This window comes from Aquarana catesbeiana, linkage group LG03 (genome assembly GCF_042186555.1).
Source record: "Aquarana catesbeiana isolate 2022-GZ linkage group LG03, ASM4218655v1, whole genome shotgun sequence".
NCBI classification, from domain to species: domain Eukaryota; kingdom Metazoa; phylum Chordata; class Amphibia; order Anura; family Ranidae; genus Aquarana; species Aquarana catesbeiana.
In genome coordinates this window covers 125,063,251-125,084,478 of record NC_133326.1, presented here as the reverse complement: position 1 = coordinate 125,084,478, position 21,228 = coordinate 125,063,251, and the positions used below count along the sequence as shown (strand labels likewise).

Genomic DNA, 21,228 nt, shown 5'->3' with positions numbered 1-21,228 from the left:
TCATTAGTACAGTAACAGTGCATATTTTTTAGCACTGATCACTGTAATGTCACTGGTTCCCAAAAAAGTGTCAAAAGTGTCAGTTAGGTGTCCGATTTGTCTGCTGCAATGTCGCAGTCCCACTAAAAATAGCTGATTGCCTGCCATTACTAGTAAAAAAATAAATAAATAAAAATGCCATAAAAATATCCCATAGTTTGTAGACTAATAGGTCTAATAGGTCAAAATAACTTTTGTACAAACCAATCAAAATACGCTTATTTTTACCAAAAAGTTGTAGCAGAATACATATTGGCCTAAACTGATGACCAGTGTTAATTTCGTAGACTAAAACAACTAAAACATTTTAGTCGACTAAATGAATACTATTTTAGTCGACTAAAATACGACTAAAACTCAAACAATTGAGATGACTAAAATCCGACTAAAACTAAAATGGCATTTTAGTCAAAAGACTAAGATTAAGACTAAAACTAAATTGAAATGTTACTTCAAAATTAACACTGGTCTGTAGTGCATGTTCATACCTCAATACCATAAATAATAACATATTAGATTTTTCACTCCAGTATATAATGAGTTTGGAAATTGTAGAGGAATGTTTAACTAATGCATTACAATTTAATTATACCCATTAGATTTTAGACGACTAAAATTAGTTTTAGTCGACTAAAATGTACTGGAGATTTAGTCGACTAAATATGACTAAAACGAAAACAATTGCAGAAGACTAAAATGGGACAAAAACTAAAATGCCATTTTAGTCCTAAGACTAAAACTAAATTTTCTGCCAAAATTAACACTGCTGATGACGAAATTAGATTTTACTTATTTTATCAGATGTGTTTTATAGCAGAAAATAAAAAATATTGTCCTTTTTTCCAAAATTGTCGCTCTTTTGTTGTTTATAGCGCAAAAAATAATAACTACAAAGGTGGTCAAATACCAAAGTAAAATTCTATTTGTGGGAAAAAAAGAACATTAATTTTATTTGGGTACAGCGTTGCACACCCGCGATAATTGTCAGTTAAAGTAACGCAGTGCCGTATTGCAAAAAATGACCTTCTGGGGCTGAAGTGGTTAAGCAGACTATATAAAAAGACAGGCAACTCATACCCCTTATAATGAATAGGCTTTGTGCTGCTGTAACTTCAGGAAATTGTTTGTTAGAAAAAAAAAAAGTATAAGCGTAATTTTTCTCTCATATCCAAGGGTTCATGCACACGGCTATTTGTAGGCGTTTTCTGCACCTAGTGTGAATTTCTGGGTGCTTTCCCATGCTTGGGAGGCTCATACAAGTGAATGGCTGTATGCAGCTGTACTCTTGTAAATGCCAATACTTCTTGCACCCACGCATGCGTGTCCAACATATTTTCTGAACACAGACATGTTACGTTTAAAGGGAATCTAAGATTGTAAATTATCTCATCTGTGTAATAAAGTGTTAGGAAACCTTGTTTTTAGATATAATTTTATATAGTAATTTACATAAAGCAAATCTATTTTATCATTATATAGGCAGACTGTTTTCGGGTTTGTGTAGCAGAATAAGTGTGTTTTACTGTACTTTCTAACACTGGAATCCTACAGGTCTTATCAACTAATTGAAAACGGTAGACTTTCTTTACTCGACTCAAAAGTTTTTTTATCAGACTAGCCAAATACACTTTCTTTTACATAAATAGATCAGAGTACAGAGATCATATGCAACAATGACACATCCGGATTCCCGAGTACAACGTTGTTACTATAATATTAATGATACAGGAAGAAAACATTGTAAAGTAGAGCAAATAAAAGCGTGAGATTGTTTATATCCCTGGCTTAGTGGAGCTGTACAGACTAAACGTAAGAAGATCCGTCACTATATACACCATGCTACACGTGGGTCTGAGCACTCAAAAAACAAGTTCTTATTAGTGTTCAATCAGGCTCCGTGGCCTCACAATCTCATAAGGCCAATTGGAGTCTTGCTAATAGTACAGAGTACAGACTGAGTTTAGTGGGACTGTATACATAAATAGCTTCTAAGTGTAAGAATCAACTAATTTGTAGAACAACATTGAAAATATATCACAGCAAGCATGTAAAATGTAGAGGACATATCAAAAAAAAAAAAAAAAAGAAACAATGATAAGTAATATCTGAAAACACATTATAGAATCCCTTTAACCATAAATACAGAATGATTGTGATATAGCTAGCTGAACAGAAAACAAAAGAAGCAACAAGCAGGTGCTGTGCATTGCATATTTAAAGACCAAGATAAATCTAAAGTGTATCAATACCCAAGAAAAGAAATGTAACATATTGCAGTTTACCAGCCCTTAACCGCCTCCTGCCCGCCGTATAGACAAATGAGGGCGGGCAGGATGCTCTCATGTTCTGAGCCAACGTCATATGATGTCGTCCAGTCTGGAACACAGCGTGGTGATCGTGAGCGCGCAGTGTCCCAGGGACATGGCGCGACCCCGATCTCAGTAAAGAGCCGCAGCCGCGGCTCTTCACCCATGTGATCAGCTGGGTCCAATCACAGCTGACCACATGTAAACAAAGAAGTGCCGTTTATCGGCTCTCCTCGCTTCAGACTGATAGTGTGAGGTGAGAAGAGCCGATCAGTGGCATCTCCTCACAGAGGAAACCTGTATAGGTAATCAGGGCACTGATTATCAGTGCCCTGATTACAGTGCAGCCCCAACAGTGATGCCACTCTGTGCCCATCAGTGACACCAGTCTTTGCCCACCAGTGAGGCCAATCTGTGCCCAGTGATGCCAATCAGTGCCACCTATCATTGCCCATAAGTGTCGCCTATCAGTGCCCATCGGTGCCTGCCACCTATCAGTGCCCATCAGTGTTGCATATTAGTGCCACCCCATCAGCGCCACCTCATCAGTGCCCATCAGTGCAGCCTATCAGTGCCCATTAGTGAAGGAGAAAAATTACTTATTTACAAAATTTTCTGACAGAAACAAAGAAACTTGTTGTTTTTCAAAATTTTGGTCTTTTTTTTTAGCAAAAAATAAAAAACCCAGCAGTGATTAAATACCACCAAAAGAAAGCTCTATTTGTGGGAAGAAAATAAGAAAAAATAAATTTGGGTACAGCGTTGCATGATCGCTCAATTGTCATTCAAAATGTGACAGCACTGAAAGCTGAAAAATTTGGCCAGGGCAAGAAGGGGGTGAAAATGGCCAGTATTGAAGTGGTTAAATGTGGTGGCTGAATTTGTTTAATTTTTTTTCAGGCTTTGTTCCTTTTATTCTCGCCTAATGATCCTGCTAGTTACACACTTCCCATTCGACGGTGACAACACGTTCTCACTGTGCTGTATCTATGGAGGAGTAGCATTGTCACCATAGGTGTGCACAGGGGGGTGTGCCAGATGTGCCTGGGCACACCCTAATCACTACGTGCTGTGTCGATTCCCCCTACTGCCCGAGCCTCCACCCCCCCCCCCCCCCGTGTTGCACCTCCCTCTCCCCCCCACCCGCAGTGCTGCTGGCTTCCCTCCTCTCCTCTCCCCCTGGCTGCTGCGAGGGATATTTCAGAATGGAGATCAGGGGGAGGGGCAAATCAATATGTCACTTACCAGCCACTTCCTTTTCTAAATATACACACTGTGTTCAATAATAGCTGAAGCATAGTAAACTGTTTACTGGGCTTCAACTCGTGAATGAACAGAAAGCCGCTTCACAGATCACTTCCCATTCATTCACTGTCCAGTGCAGCTGAGGCTGCAGACAAAGGCATGTGTGTTTGAGCTTTGGGGTGCACACCCTAATGCAATAGGCTGCACACACCTATGCTTATCACCCTAGGAAAGGAAGTGTTTTATAGACATGTGCATTAGTTTTAACAAACGATAACGAAAGTGCAGAATCCGAAAAACGAAAGATCCAACATAAACAAATGCTTTATTTTCGTTTTCGTTGCTACAACAGTTCGATATAGATAGGAGATTCGACATGATGATGATGACAATAATTCCGCGTACACACGAGCGGACTTTACGGCAGACTTTGCCCGGCGGACAGGATTTCGTCGGACAATTCGATCGTGTGTGGGCTCCAGCGGACTTTGTTTTCTCAAAAGTTGGACGGACTTAGATTTGAAACATGTTTCAAATCTATCCGACGGACTCGAGTCCGGTCAAAAAGTCCGCTCGTCTGTATGCTAGTTCGACGGACAAAAAGCCACGCTAGGGCAGCTATTGGCTACTGGCTATGAACTTCCTTATTTTATTCGACGGAGCAGGTAAACTATACGGCGTTGTACAGTTTAGCTGCTCCGTCGAATCTCTTTTGAACATTCGACAGACACCATAAGCCTTCAATGACAGATTCGACCTTAATTTGGATTTTCGGACGAATGCAATTTTTAACGAAAAACGAAATAAATAAAAACGAATTTCGGGAGTAACTAAATAAATGTATTTTTCGGACGAAAACGAAATTCCGAAACAAAATATTTCAGTGTGCACATGTCTAGTGTTTTAGGACTACAGAACACCTTTCCATCTCCTCAACTCCATAACAGGGTGAGGTGTTTTGCAGTTTACTGGGTTACCTGGGAAGGATGATAAGCCTACATTAGATAACATTGCTGAGTGCCCAAGGAACAATACAGCAATGGATTTCTGGCAGGATCAACAGGTATTTTTATCTGTTATAAAAAAACCCGTTCAAAAGTATATTTAACAGGCCAAAAAGAAGCAAATAAGATAAATTCCTTATTGGGATTTACAAATATTTTATAATGAATTAATCTGGAGGATACAAGGCAAGTACACACGTTTCCAAAGGGGGGAATCAATCAGCACAAATTCCTTATGCCTAACATGTGATATAGGCATTAATGTGATATAGGTTGTTTAGAGCAAGGGTCACACTGTCCCAAGCAAAAGGATGAAAACAGTGTACTGAGCAAAATGACAAATCCAAGTTTGTTAAATAAAACTTTTCATAAAGCAGAGCACAAAAATACAATGTTTAAATGACAAACAGTCCGTCTTGAGTCATCATAGAAACTGACTGTACATCCCTGTGCTCTGTGACTGCAGCTTGCTTCACTACTGCTATCCATCCAGATTAGGTCTCCATCCATCCCGGAACTTCAAGAATTTTACACAGTTAAGTCCATTCATGCCCAAGCAGCTCTTCATCATCTCTTGGTTAAGATCATACACCAGCTGGCCATCCACCTGAGATGCTTCAAAAGCTTCTATGTATTGGTTCATATTGAGAAATGTCAGACATTCACACACTTGTTTAACATTCAGTTTGTGAAGGTCTTTAGGGACATCATGAATGGATTTGAAGGATTGTACTGTTGGAGATTGTGGTTTCACTGTATTTGGGGTGAGATTGTAAAGATCTTTTGGAACATCGTGAATGGCTTTGAAGGATTGTACTGTTGGAGATTCTGGTTTCGCTGTATTTAGGGTGAGATTGTAAAGATCTTTCGGGACATCATTAATGGGTTTGAAGGGTTGTACTGTTGGGGATTCTGGTTTCACTGTATTTAGGGTCAGATTGTGAAGGTCTTTTGGGATGTCATCAATGGATTTGGAGTTTTCTGTTGGGGATTTTGGCATCACTTTGTTTTGGGTTTGTTGCATTTGCTTCAGTTCTGACACAAAATGAAACTGATATAAATTGCTGCTTCTTTTATTATCCAGAGGTGCCTTGTAGTCACTGTTGATTTCATTGAGGTCAATATATATTGGCTCAATTGTGCTGTAACTGGGCTCTTGTGGATTAACATCCTTTTTATCTAGCAATAAAATCTCTGTAGGAAAAGAGATGACAAGTGAATGAAAGTTACATTTATGCATCTTTCTTTATTATGCTCTAAGCAGCCATACCAAGTTAACATTATAGAACAATAACATTCCATTTAAAATGTGAAGAGAAGAAATGTAATGTACCTTTGTGGGCAGATCACTATACTAATTGTCCTTCCTCCAAAATCAAATATTTCTAAATGAATGGTGGTGACCAGAATCATAACTATTTCACTTCATTATCTTTGGGACTACAATTAGGGTTGCCACCTTTTCTTCAAGTCAAACCCAAACACTTTAGCGGCACACAGTTTTTTTGTTTTTTTAATAATATAAACTATACATATATTTTGCTATTAAATAACATTTCTAATCATATGAAGTTAATAACAATTGTCCCCCTTTACATCCAAGTCCACAGAGTTCCCCTTTTACATCTGTCCACAGAGTTCCCCTTTTACTGTAAGGGGGGACTCTGCAGACTCTGATGTAAGGGAGAACTCTGGGGACTCTAACATAAGGGATGCTCTGGGAACCCTGATTTAAGGGGGAACACTGAGAACTCTGATGTACGGAGAGGAATCTGATGTAAGGGGGAATACTGTGGCCTCTGGTGTAAAGGGGATCTCACTCACCCCTTGGCAGTCAGCACCTCTCATCCAGATGCATCTGGAAGCCATAGTCCAGTCTGAATAATGTGTTCGGGTTTTAGGCAGTCTGAAACCTGGACGCATGATTTCAAACCCGAACTGTCCGGGTGAATCCCGGACAAGTGGCAACCCTAACTACAATAGTGAGATCTCCCTTTTGGAACCTCCCCACCATGTATTCTCACTCCACCTATTGCAGAAAGAAATCTCAATCCTCCTGCCAGTTTGGAAAGGTGTAGAATCAAGGAAGATTTAAACAGGAGACTACCGCACAATCAACTGGCAGCAAAATAGTATAATGAGATTTTCAAATAAACATTTCTGTGGTCACAGAAGAGCTAGTGTGCTGGGAAGTTTGTCTGTCTATTTTCTGCACATCACATTTCCACAAGCTGGACTTAAAATTGGCGTCCAGGTTTCTTGTCACTTTAATAGTTTGTTTGGGCCAAGCTGACCCCAAAAAAACTATTGTACATTACTAAGGGATTTGGCCACCTGTATACGCTGTATCACACTGTACTAGCATGGGCTGCATACAGTATGTGGCGTTGTGTTCCACAGCAGCATGGGTGACTTCCTTTTTGTTGCCGGAACAAAACTGAGGCGGCCTGAATGCTTCTCAGACCTTCAGGAGAAGCTTGTACTTTTATCAGTGAATGCAAGGCTTCTTCTGATTGGCTGAGCTTAAGAGGCAGGTAGATGATATCATGATCTCCACCTCAGCCAACCAGAAGAAGCCTTGTATTCATTCATAAAAATACAAGGCTCCTGAACAGCCACTGATACTGCTGCAGAACACAGTGCCACATACTGTACGTAGCTAATGCCACTAAAGCAGGGGCCTCCTCATAAGTGCCACCTAATCAGTGCAAATCAGTGCCACCTCATCAGTGCCGCTTCATCAGCGCATATCAGTGAAGGAGAAAAATTGCTTATTTGCAAAATTCACTGAAAGAAACTAAAACTTTTTATTTTTCAAAATTTTCTGTCTTTTTACTTTTTGTAAATTAAAAAAACCCAGCAGTGATTAAATACCACCAGAAGAAGGCTCTATTTGTGTGAACAAAATTATTAAAAGCGTCATTTGGGTACAGTGTTGCATGACCGCGCAATTGTCATTCAAAGTGTGAGAGCGCTCAAAGCTGAAAAATGGCCTGGGCAGGAAGGGAGTGAAAGTGCCCTGTATTGAGGTGGTTAAAGTGGGAGTCCGGCGACCAATCTTTTTTTTTTTTTAGGTCATTGAGACACTTTGCTAATCCCAAAATAATACTTACAGTTCGGGTGTAATATTTCCGCCTCTGTTTTCGTACTGAAGAATAACTTTAAAAATGTGATGCTGGCTGTTTCCATCTTGCTTGTGGGCATGTGAAGCCCACAAGCATTGATTTCCTGGATGCTGTAAATGCTGTTCATTCACAGCTTGTTCACGTGCATGATCATTGTTTCCACATTGAATCTTGGGAAGCCTGACAATAAGCTCCCAGGAGACAGTGCGGCGCCGGGGAAAGGCAATAAACACGCCTATTCCCATGGGAGGAGAGACAAGAAGTGCCACAATAAAGTACAATATAAAGGTAATTACAGCGATAAAAAAAATTTTCATGCGACATTTGAACATCTATGCAATTAACTGAAGGGGGTAAGATTAAGTTAAAAATTTGAGTGGAACCCCGCTTTAAAGTGACATGAAACCTTGACTTTAAAAGATGGTACATGATGATTTAGTACAGTCTCCATTGCTGCCTGTAATTGTACATGCAACGAACAACTTACCCTCAAAAGTGACATTTGCAGTGTTGCCTTGATTTCTGACTTGCTGGGTTAACAAACCACATAACGAGTTCCATTTATCTGTATTTCCATTCTGATATCCCATTGCCACTGCCAGTTTCAGCTCTCTCATGTACATTGGAATGATTATAGGCTCCTCTACAAATAACTTACCTTTATAAGAAAATAGGAATGAAGAATTATTTTGCTGTTCTACTCATTCCAATACATAGTAGCAATTACACAGCATGGATGGGGGGGTTGCGATAGGAATATTTGAGAAAAATGTGCAATCATTTTGTCCATTCTACTCCAACAATATTCAAGTAACTAATCAGAGAGAACTCAATTACAGCTTTATCATATCCCTATGTAGTTAATGTTTAAATGTTTAGCACTTGTGCCAATGGTGTCAGTTTGAGACACTTCTGAGATCATTCGGAATCCACTGCCAAGTCCATTTAACCTGCAGTTGACTTTCTTCTGACCTGCATTTGACTTGCTTCAAGAAGGTTTTGCATTTCCATAGAAAAGTATAGGAATGCAAACCCTGTTAAAGTGATAGAGCCCATCAGCACATGCCCCTAGTCTACCAATATCCAAATACAAAAACCCTGTTATAACAGAGTATGATAAGGAGGACATACTGTATATCATTCATGCCATAGTCATTGCTGTTCCATATGAACACATAACTGACCCTGTTATAACTAAATGGATTCTGGAGGAGAGACAGAGCAATAATTTAGGGTCCTTTCACACAAACATTCCGATCAGGTCTGCCTGTCCGTTTTTCAGGCAGACCCAATCGCAGCCTCCATGTGTCCATTTACACCTGCCAACATCCACTCTGATCTGATCCGCTAAAAATTGATGGATGGGGATCCAGCAGGTCTGATGGTAGTTGGGTGTAAAGGGACGAGTGGTCCGTTTAAACCAACCCCTCATAGAGGAGAGCAGGCTGTGTCTGTGTCTGCACTGCATAAGTGGAGCAGACACAGACCTGTCATCCTCCTGCTCAGTGGAGATCAGTGGAAGATCCTCTGCAGAGCAAGCGGATCGCAGCCGGAGTTCGCCCTGTGTGAAAAGACCCTAAGAGTGTATGCCAGCCAGAATCTTTTTTATTTAGCTTTGAATGGAATGGGAATGGGAAAGCATTATAATTTTTATTGGGATTAATACTACTATAACATTACTATTAATGGCTTTATTAGTAGAAATTTCTTCTTACTTACTGTCCAGATGATAATGGTTTCATTAGACAGTAAGTGAGTGAAAATATACAGAGAAACAGACAGAAATAAAAAAAAAAAAAAAAACTGACAGGGGTTATAGCCTTCCCCTACTCTACTAAAGCATTTTTATTTCTCTCTGTGTTGTGTTATGCCCTGTACACACAAGTGGTTTTGCCATCTGAATAAACTCTGAAGGTTTCTCCGACGGAATTCCGACGGAATTCTGCTCAAGCGCTCTTGCCTACGCACTGTCACACCAAAGTCCGACCGTCCAGAAGGCGGTGACGTACAACACGTACGACGGAACTAGAAAAGGGAAGTCCAATAGCCAGTAGCCAATAGCTTTCATGTCGTACTTGCTTCATAGCATACGTCGTTTTTGGTACGTCGGAACAGCATACAGACGAGCGGGTTTCCCGATAGTAGTTTAGTAGTGAGTTTGACGGAAAAAGTCCGATGGGGCATACACACGGTCGGAATATTAGATGAAAAGCTCCCATCGGACTTTTTCTGACGGACATTCCGCTCGTGTGTATGCGGCATTAGAGATTTTCCATTAGTTCCTCTGGTAAAGCTATTGTCACCTGGAATTGTCAACTAAGAGTATCTTTCTAATGGAGCCTAGGAAAGCAGTAAATCAGATGGGGTTTCTAATCCTTCCCCACTGTGGCCAAAACTTAAAAAAAAATTTTGCCTGGACATAGTATTTTTTAGGTTTTACCTCTACAGAAAAAAAATGTAAAGGTAAACTAACACCGGACACCCTTCCTGATGCCTGCTATACTTATTTACCGAGCTGTCAGCACCCAGCATCCACCCCACTCTTCTTTCTCTTCTCCATCAGCACTTCCAGCATGGACCAGATTGATTTTCACTCATCATTGGGGGTTTGGGAGGGTGTCCGGTGTTAGTTCACCTTTACATTTCTTCTGCAATGGTGAACTAACCTTTTAAAGTTGAAGTTCAGGCAGACATAAACACATGAATGCAGCTCTGTATTCGTTAATAAATCATCAAATGTATTAGTAGTTCAGTACCTATATTTAAATTGATTATATGCTCGTATGCTCTCCTACATAATAGCGTTCAGCATTGCAGCATAGGGAGGGGTAGGACTGGGCATCAATCAGGTGTGTTTCATGTAAATGTGCCAACAAGGAACATGCTGATAAGAGAAGAGAGCAAACTGAGTAGAAGGATTTCCTCCTCAGTCTGCTGCTTCCTCACACTTTCCAATCACATCATCACATCAATGTTTTCCTTAAAGTGGATGTAAACCCTCACATAAACCCAGTGAAGTGAACAGCCTCAGATGATACACAGAGATGAAACAAATCTCCCTACATAAGTTTTACATGTATATCTGCTGTCCTCAACTTTCTAGACTGTTTAGAAAGTGCACATCATGTTAGAATTTTCTCTTCCTGTTCCACCAATGGGTGTGGATTCTTGGCATACACTGTGTGACAGCTGATTGGTGGAAAGGCACACACCCCCTCTCCACATAGGCAGAGGAAGGAAGAAGTGTGCAGAGCTGTGCTGGGAATAGACCAGCTGTCTGCTTATCTGTCTCTAAGCACCATTCCCGAAACAAAGTTCAGTCTGGTTTTATCTCGGTTGTCGGAGAGCTTGTCAGAAATTATCATGCTGATAACAGAAGAACTGCGCACCAAAAAGACACTGGACTTCTGTTTCCCCCTTCCGGACGGCCTATTTGCGGAGCCAGAAACCAGAAAATCCATATTGGGATATGAAGTGCCTCTCCCGGGAAGAATTGAGAGTGACTGGCAGGGACACCCATACTCTCAATTTTTCCCAGGAGAGGCACTTCATATCCCACTTGGGATTTTTTGGTTCTGGCTCTGCAAACAGGCCGTCCGGAACGAGGAACCTTTTATACACAAAAATAAGGCTCCGTATCCTTCATTACTCTGTTGATTGGGTTTCTTTGGATATATGAAAGCAACAGCCATGTCTCTTATTCTTATATGAGCTCTTGAATCATCTGTGACCCTGGTTACATTAGAGGTGAGACTTCCTCTCCTCCGCAAACTAAGCGACACAAAATAATTGGTTCATCTGCTACGTCTGCAAACTCTATCTTGTGGGAAGAACTGTTCTTGGTCTATAACTTTGTCTTGTGTGGTGTTACCCCCTACCTGGTCTCAAGGTTTATCAGCACCTACCCAGTATGTCCTGAGGAAGCTATTGAAATTGCGAAATGCTTTGACAAGAAGGCATGGAGGATTTTATGGATCCAACTCTTTGATATCTTTATACAGTGTGTTTGTATCCACCACGGACTTTATATACTATAATTCTAGATTCATGCTTCCATGTCCATTCTATTGGGTATATGTTGACCTTGTCAGTTAGTAGGGTGTCTTTGTTTGTCTAATGTTATTTTAATAATTTTTGTAATAAAAATATATTATATTTTACAATTACCGCCTCATGATATGCCCACAAAGTCTGCCTTGTTTTGATTAGAGCTCTTTTTTGTGAACTCACTCAATCCCTTTTATATTTGTATAAATACTATGGCCATTTCAGACTTGGAATGTATCAAGGGCAGAAACATAAAAGCCTTCTTTGTGTCCCTTGGAGCTTTGCTATGTTAAAAGCAGATTCATTTTGCTTCTTCTTTTCAATCGAACATCTAAATGATTGTTGATTCCACTTACCTTTGTCAATAGGATGTCCAAATAGGAATATTTCCTCATAAGTATCTTGCAGTATCAGTTCCGATAGCATTTCATCTTGAGACATCACATCCCCCTTTTGCTTATATGATAAAACCTTGGATGTTTGGACAGTAACAGGTAGAGTATATTTGGCTAATATATCTTCCAGATTCATGGGATTTTGATTCTTCAAAGCTGTAGGAAGGGGTGAAGGGAAACACAGTGGGAAAGAATAAAACGTTCAATGCTTCCCCCATATTCCTGCGCTACTAGAAACCTGTGCTAAGAGCAATATTCAGGCAGCCATTTCTAAACTCCTTTTAAAAATGGTAGATACCTGACTGTCTGTGTCTTCAGTAATTTCAGTCACTGTATAAAAAAGAAACATGCAGCCACAGTTAAAGCCCAATTGAAGTTTTTTTCTTTTTTTACAATTTCCATCCTAAAAAAAAAAAAAGTTTCAAATCCTTATTCACCCTCTCTGCACTCCAATGCTGTCCTTCCCATCCTCATTTGCCTCTAGCTATCAGTCCTTTTCCAGGTTGAATAACACCCATCATCATTCAAAGAGAGGTATGACCAAAGCTTTTTTGGCCATGCTTCTCTTGTGGGTCACAGGAAAACAATTACTTTTGTCCTCCTGTGCCCCTAAGTTAGCTGATAGCAGGCTATTGTTTGTTATCAGCTGACGGGGCAGAGTCGCTCCAGGCTTTGAAAGCATCTCAACAATATTGTCAGGATCCACCCCACTGCCTGACTGACAGCTGGCTCCTCCTTTCAGTATGCAGGTAAAAGCCGGAGCAAGTTGCTGCCACCCACTCCCCAGTCTGGCTCTCCAGTGAGCTCTGGAGTGGCAGAGCTTAGAGCGATGCCTGCCAGTCACGTTGATCGCTCAGTTCTCAGGCTTACAGTAGAGCTGACGTGGGACAGCTGCAGCATCAAACAACATCAAACAGCAGTGGAGGCTGGTGGTAATTTTTTTTGGGGGGGAAGGGGGCGGCAAACAGTGCACCCGCCACCCAAACCCCCCATGGTTGGGTCAGGTTGGTTGGTCAGTTGGTTGGTACACTTACCTCATCCATGGTGGGCAATCATGGGTGGCTTCCTGGCTCTCCTCTGTGGGCATCTTCCCCTGCTTCTCCTCCCTCCTCCTCGGCGGCCAATCAAAATGCTTCTCCTTTCGACCAATCGGGAAACGTGTCTCAGAGCCGCACTTCCTGATTGCCGGAGAGACGATTCAGTGTGAGAATAGTGAATATTCATTCGCTTTTCTAACACACCTGGGTGGGCACCGAGCGGAATGCTCTGCGCCTCGAGTCCACTCTATTTTGAAGCCTATTAGAGCTTCTTGCTCTAATCGGTGCTTCAAAAAAACGCCCCGCCACTGTAATTCATGCACCCAGCATCCTGAAAGGAGCCGGACGCATGGATAGGGGGTTGCGGCGGCATGGATAGGGGAGGCGGTGCCCGTGCACCCTTAATGATGGACGGGCCGCCCCTGTAGAGGTGAGCATGGTTTTTTTTTTTTTTTAATCCCATACTTCTCCTTTCAGCCCACTTCCTAAAACCTGGGCCATCATGAACTGAGGGTGGGTGTCACCTTAACAGACTGATCTCACAGTACAGTATTTTAGAGAATGGCATTCATGTTGTTAGTGCCAATCTCTGCAGCATTGAGGACAACTAGAGGAGAGGAAGAAGAATACCCCATTCATCATGTGACTGACCAAAAAAAAACCTGGGAAAAAAAGGTCTGCAATTTAAAAAAATTACAAGTTGTTTGAGGGGAGGTTGTCCCGTGGGAGGGCAAGGATTTAGGAAATTGGGATTCTGGGGGAAAGGTGGTTGACCAGCTTGAACTTTGGATTTACATCAGACTAGTTCTGGGTCAGTGACTTAAAAAGTACTAAAGGCACAGATACAGAATGATATCCAGGAATCAAGCATTTTCACAAGAAATCAGAGATCAGTGTGGCATCTTCCATATATCTTTCAGTGTTAGGACCCCCTGGCAACTCCCCAAAATATTTAAATGTTCAAATAATTCTACACTACAAGTGATATGCACTTCATTCTCTGCACTGGGTTCTGCCTCACCTGATCATTCCTTCTGTCTCTTTACAGGTATGTGTCAGCTCATCCACATCTTCCACCGTTAACTGCAATTGGGATCTGCTTGCTGTCTCTGTGTGTCTCTCTGGTATGTGTCAGCTCATCCACATCTTCCACCGTTAACTGCAATTGGGATCTGCTTGCTGTCTCTGTGTGTGTGTGTCTCTCTGGTATGTGTCAGCTCATCCACATCTTCCACCGTTAACTGCAATTGGGATCTGCTTGCTGTCTCTGTGTGTGTGTGTCTCTCTGGTATGTGGCCTTCTCTATCTGTTGCCCTGTGCGAACAACCATGACATTATTTGTTTTTCTGGACTGTCTTACCCAAGTTTTATGTGTTGATCTTGTCTTGGCCTCTTGCTATTCTGACTTTTGAAGCAAAAAGTTCACTTTGATTGCTAGGCACTCTTATAGTCACTCATGATTAATTAACGAACTTCAACCCCACCCTTATAACAGTATATATTTGAGCATCCTTAAGGGGGTAGCACATTGCTGGGGTAGCACATTGCAGGGGCTTCTATCGTTAAGGCTTCTTTCTCTAAGTGATTCTTTCTACAAGTGATATGCACTTCATTCTCTGCACTTCAGTGATTGCACGAAGCAAACAAATACAGCAATCTGCACTGGAAAGCAGCTAACAGACTGCAGGTGACCCGTCTCTCTATTAAGCTCTCCTTCCACTCTGTAACATGCACTCTCTACCACTGCTTCTGACACTCCTGTCCTCTCTCCTCAAACTCTCTTACCTTCACCCCCCCTCTCCACCCGCCTGCTTATACATATCACCCTGCCTTCTGTCTTCCCCCTACTACTGCTCTTACCAACTCTCGCTCATTCTACATCCATACACTGATAAAACCTCCAGTACTCTGAGACATGCCCCTTCACATAAATCACAGTCCCACATTACCTCCCTCACCCTCCTGCTTCTCCTAATCTCTGGTGACATATCCCCAAACCCTGGGCCACCATCATCTGTCTTTGCCCAACGCTCCCATCCCCCTACACCCTCTGGCAGGAGCCGCAACCCACAGAACTTGGTCCATATTCCTCTTTCCAAAACCAGCCCCCCCTTTTCCTGTGCCCTGTGGAATGCACGTTCTGTCTGCAACAAACTCACCGCCCTCCACGACCTCTTCATCACAAATTCCTTTAACCTACTTGCCATTACTGAAACCTGGCTTCATGAATCGGATACTATTTCTCCTGCTTCCCTCTCCCATGGGGGCCTTCTTTGGACTCACTCCCCCAGACCAAGTGGACGGAAGGGAGGTGGAGTGGGAATCCTTCTAGCCCCATGCAGCACCTATCAGGTTCTTCACCCACCTCCCTCTCTGACACTCTCCTCTTTTGAGGCACATTGCATTCGTCTTTTCTCTCCCATTTCTCTAAGAATTGCTGTCATCTACCGGCCCCCTGGACCGGTATCAGCCTTTCTTGATGACTTCTCTGCCTGGCTACCCTACTTTCTCTCTTCTGAAATCCCCACAATTATTCTTGGGGACTTCAACATCCCTGTCAACACTAACACTACTATTACTTCTAAACTTCTCAGTCTAACCTCATCGCTTGACCTGAAGCAATGGATACAGGCTCCTACCCACTCCAACGGCAACACCCTTGACCTTGCCTTCTCCTATCTGTGCACTCCGTGCAACCTTTCCAACAATCCATTCCCACTCTCTGATCACCACCTTATTAGTTTTGCTCTCTCCTTGTCTTCCACCTCTTCTCCCTCCAACCGCCCAACAGTTACACGCAGAAACCTTCGCCACCTCAACCCTTCTCTTCTCTACTCTGCTACTGATCACCTCTATGACAAAATCTCCCCCCTGTCCTGCCCCAACCTAGCTACTTTCATTTACAACAGCTCACTGTCCTCCTCCCTAGACAAGCTGGCCCCCCTCACTACACGCAGAATTAGGCCCCGACTGCTACAACCCTGGCAAACAGATGACACCAGAAGTCTCAGAAAACGTAGCCGCGCTCTTGAGCGCCTGTGGCATAAGACTAAGACCCAGGAAGACTTCACACAATATAAATCTGCCCTCCTAAAATACTACTCCTGCCTTCACACTGCCAAACAGACCTACTTTATCACACTCATCAACACCTTCTCATCCAGTCCACGTCAACTCTTCTCTACCTTCAACACTCTACTCTGTCCTCCACTGCCTCCACCCACCAACTCAATCACCGCCCAGGAGATTGCCAATCACTTCAAAACTAAGATTGATACAATTCATGAGGAGATCGCCAATGCGCAAAAACCTCCACCATGCAACACCCCATGTCCACAGATACAGTCATTACTTCCCTCATTCAACCCTGCTACTACTACTGAGGTTGCTAAACTTTTATCTAGCACTCATCTAACCACTTGCCCCCTGGATCCTGTTCCCTCGCAAATGCTACGCTCACCCTCTGACTCGATTCTACGCTCTCTAACTCACATTTTCAACCTCTCCCTCTCTTGTGGCATCTTCCCAAACTCTCTAAAACATGCACTAGTCACCCCCATACTAAAAAAGCCCTCACTGGATCCCACCAATCTCAACAACTTACGTCCCATCTCCTTACTCTCCTTCTCCTCCAAACTTCTTGAAAGACTGGTCTACAACCGATTAAGTGACCATCTGACCATGAATAAACTTCTTGATCCCCTTCAGTCCGGTTTTCGCCCTCAACACTCCACGGAAACTGCTCTCCTTAAACTCTCAAACGACCTACTAATGGCTAAAGCCAATGGACACTATTCTGTACTACTTCTCCTGGATCTCTCTGCTGCCTTTGACACAGTGGACCACCCACTCCTCCTCGAAAAACTCCACTCCTTTGGTCTCCGTGACTGCACTCTTCGCTGGTTCTCATCCTACCTATCCCACCGCTCCTTCAGTGTCACTTACAACTCTACTTCCTCCTCTCCTCTTCCTTTTTCCGTTGGGGTCCCCCAAGGTTCTGTTCTCGGACCTCTCCTTTTCTCAATCTACACCACCTCCTTGGGTCAGTTGATTGCCTCCCACGGCTTTAAATATCATCTCTACGCTGATGACACCCAAATCTATCTCTCCACCCCCCAGCTCTCTCCATCTGTCTCCTCACGCATTACCAACTTATTAGCAGACATATCAGCCTGGATGTCACATCACTTTCTCAAACTCAACCTATCCAAAACCGAGCTCATGATATTTCCTCCCTCAGGTGCCACTTCCCCTGATCTCCCTGTCAAGATCAACGGCTCAACTATCAACCCATCTCCCCACGCCAAGGTCCTAGGTGTAATCCTGGACTCTGAACTAACCTTTCGACCCCACATTCTATCACTATCCAAAGCTTGCCGCCTCTGTCTTCGCAACATCTCCAAGATACGCCCCTTCCTAACCATTGACACCACAAAGCTTCTAATCCACTCCCTGGTCATCTCCCGCCTTGACTACTGCAACTCCCTCCTCATTGGTTTACCTCTAAATAGGCTATCCCCACTTCAGTCCATCATGAACGCTGCGGCCAGGCTCATCCACCACACAAACCGCTCAGCGTCTGCTACACCCCTCTGCCAATCCCTCCATTGGCTGCCACTCAGTCACCGAATTAAATTCAAGATACTAACTATAACTTACAAAGCCATCCACAACTTGGCCCCTAGCTACATCTCTAACCTAGTCACAAAATACCAACCTAATCGTTCTCTTCGCTCCTCCCAAGACCTCCTGCTCTCAAACTCCCTTGTCACCTCATCCCATGCTCGCCTTCAGGACTTCTCCAGAGCCTCCCCCATCCTCTGGAATGCTCTACCCCAATCCGTCCGTTTTTCTCCTACTTTATCCACTTTCAGACGATCCCTGAAAACTCATCTCTTCAGAGAAGCCTATCTGGCCCCCACCTAACAACTGTACATTTATCTTCTCAATCAGCACATCACCCACAGTTATTACCTCTTGTATCTCTTGACCTCCCCTCTTAGATTGTAAGCTCTAAGGAGCAGGGCCCTCTGATTCCTACTGTATCAAATTGTATTGTACTTGTACTGTCTATCCTCAAGTTGTAAAGCGCTACGTAAACTGTTGGCGCTATATAAATACTGTATAATAATAATAATAATAATATAATAATAATTCCCTACCCTGCCTTTACCCTTTGTAATGGTTAATACTATCTTTTTACTTACTTTTTTACCACATTTTTTATACAGCTCCAACTGTTATATTAGAATTTGAAAATTATCTTAAGTTTGTATCTATTAAAATTGTTCTTCAGGGCCAGGATAACATTTAGCCCCGGTTCACACTGGGACGATTGTCAGGTGACCTAGTCGCCTGACAAGTAGCGTCACATTCTGCACAATGGAACCGTTCTAATCGGAGCAACTTGCGTCGCTCCGACTTAGAAAAAGGTTCCTGTACGACTTTCGGGGCGACTTGCATTGACTTCTATACAGAAGTCATCTTGCAAGTCGCTGCTGAGTCGTGTCCTGGGTCGCCTGAGGCAGTCGTGCTGTAAGTCATGCTGCCTCAGTGTGAACCGACCCTTAGGCCTCATGCACACAGAATAATATCTTTTCCTCCCCTGAACACATTTGCTGCTGGCAGGGAAAAAGGAGCTTACAATATGCACTTAAAGACGCGTTTTGCAGAAGTGTTTAGGTGCATCAAGGATTTGGGCTTTCAGTCATTCCATTGGTCAGAATATTAATTCATTCTGGACATTGGAATAAATAAATGCTCAAGGGCTAAATGTGCCCAGTGCACCTTTACAGTTATTTAGTTGCGTCAAGAATTTTTTCTGCTCAAAGTCTCCTCTCCCGAATGCATGAAGGATGTTTATTTTCTTCGGCCTCTAAATACTCTTCTAAACGCCTAGGTGTGCATGGCCACATAGGCTAACATAGAGGTGCGTTTAGAGGTTGAAAAAAAGTTTTTTTACATCCTGTGCACACAAGGCCCAAAAGATATATTTTTTTTCTTTTAAAGCCGAAGTTTAAGCAGAGACAAAAACATCATTTAATTCAGTGTTGTATTAATTAAAAAGCTAATTGTATTTTTAAATGCAGAAAGAAACCCAAAAACAAAGATGTATTATATTGCAGCATTAATTCTTATCCCGGTGGATGCATTATTTTAATATTTTCATTTATTTTAACCTGGTGAACCAGCCAGTAAGTATTTTATTTTTCAACTTCCTTTAACAGACTGTCCAGCATAAGTGGCAGTTAGATGTTTGAGAAAAAAACATTTACCACTATCAAGGGTGCTTAAAATTATCAGCTTTTGCTCACTGATGTAAAACCTTTATCCCAAAAGCAAAAAAATGTTGGTGTAGCTGTCAGTGTTGGCTGGAGTTCTGCTTTAATTTGTTCTTTCTAAATTTGCTAGTGCATCTAAAGCTGGCCATACATTATACAATTTTCTTATTAAATTTCCTTTAGATTTATCTTCAACTATGTAGTGCAAGGGCCTGCCTGATTGCATACAAATTAAAAGTGTTTAGGTTTGACCTCATATTATATGGTTTTGGTAAATCTGAAGGAAAATTGCACAAGAAAATTGTATAATGTATAGCCAGCCCAACACTACTTTCCCCAGTTTGACAATACTGTTGACAATTATGTCGCTCCTGTATCCAGAGTGTAGACAAGCTCAGACAGGAAGTGTACTACTGGCTGGATCTACAGGTGAAATTAAAGGGGAAAAGCCTAAAAAAAAAAAAATCTAAGGATTGGTAATCTGCATTTTTGTTTTTGGGATTAAAACCATTTCAAGTTCCTGTAATTCCCAGTTCAGATGTATTGAGAATAGAAAAAGGGGTAATTAGCACTCTGGGCCTGTCATAGCTCTATTGTAGGGGTAGGCAACCTGGGGCCCTCCAGCTGTTGTGAAACTAAATTTCCCTTGAGGTATTGCAAGGCTGGCAGTTAGAGCCCTTTCACACTAAAAGCGCCCGGGTGTCGGGCTATTTTTAGCGGCGCTTTACCGTTGTTTTAGTGCCACTATTCGGCTGCTAGTGGGGCAGTTTTAACCCCCACTAGCAGCCGAAAAGGGGTTAAAACCACCCGCCAAATGCAGCTTTGCCGGCGGGTCTGCCCATTAATTTCAATGGGCAGGTGCGCTTTAGGAGCGCTGTATTCACCGCTCCTACAGCACTGCAAAGAAGCTCCTTGCAGGACTTTTTGTGACGCCCTGCCAGCACAGCGCCCCAGTGTAAAAGCACTCAGGCTTTCGCACTGGGATTGCAGCTGAGGCTTTTTTCAGGCACTTTATTTTTAGCACTAAATCGCCTGAAAAACGCTTCCAGTGTGAAAGGGGTCTAACAATGACTCCCAGAGGCATGATGGGACTTGTAGTTCTGCAACAGCTGGAGGGCCCCAGGTTGCTTACCCCTGCTCTATTCCTTCACAGAACTGTGGACTTTTTCCCGGCCCTCATGTGATAGCACTTGGACCTGTTAATTGGCAGTTTAGCCAATTAACATTTCATTGTGAGAGAAAGGTGAGAAGCCCCCTTTATTAAGTCTCATCAGGTTCTAGGTTGTAACTTTAGAAAAAAGGTGCTGGCAGGAAGGCTTGTTATTAAAAAGGAGACTTGGGATGTCTCTTTTCCAATGAATGCTTTTTACCTGCCTGCAAGCAGCTTTCTTTAGATTGTACCCTACACTGAGCTGTATATGAGATTAATCAAGCTGGGTAAAGATCCAGAAGAAGACTTCTGACAGATGAAAATGGCAGCAGGGCGTGGGAGGTCTTGGATGTCACATCGCTGGAGGGGAAGTAAGTGTTGCAAACTTTAGTTCTGCTTAAAAGTGGAATACCTGCCTAACTATAACTATTCTTAAAAATGTTCCTTCCCCCCCTTCTGCTACCTGTTCTGTCTACCCTATGTAAAAACAAAATCTGTACACTTACCTTTTTTCAGCCTGCTCCAGTCTGGTCACATAATCCCCTGTGTCAGTGAGCAGCCAGCTGCAGGGAAGAGCGCTCAACAATGGCTGGGATTAC

General features: G+C 42.5%; 1 protein-coding gene across 1 annotated transcript in view; it reads right to left on the bottom strand.

Moving 5' to 3' along the window:
- Positions 1-3,959: 3,959 nt before the first annotated feature.
- LOC141131643 (uncharacterized) overlaps positions 3,960-21,228 on the bottom strand; it is a 30,452-nt gene continuing 13,183 nt past the window's right edge. Inside the window, exons 4-6 of the mRNA XM_073619172.1 lie at positions 12,123-12,317; positions 8,207-8,377; positions 3,960-5,788 (exon numbers count right to left, since the gene is read on the bottom strand). Coding sequence (XP_073475273.1) covers positions 5,076-5,788; positions 8,207-8,377; positions 12,123-12,317 — 1,079 coding nt within the window. The 3' untranslated portion in view covers positions 3,960-5,075. The remainder of the gene's footprint in view (positions 5,789-8,206; positions 8,378-12,122; positions 12,318-21,228) is intronic.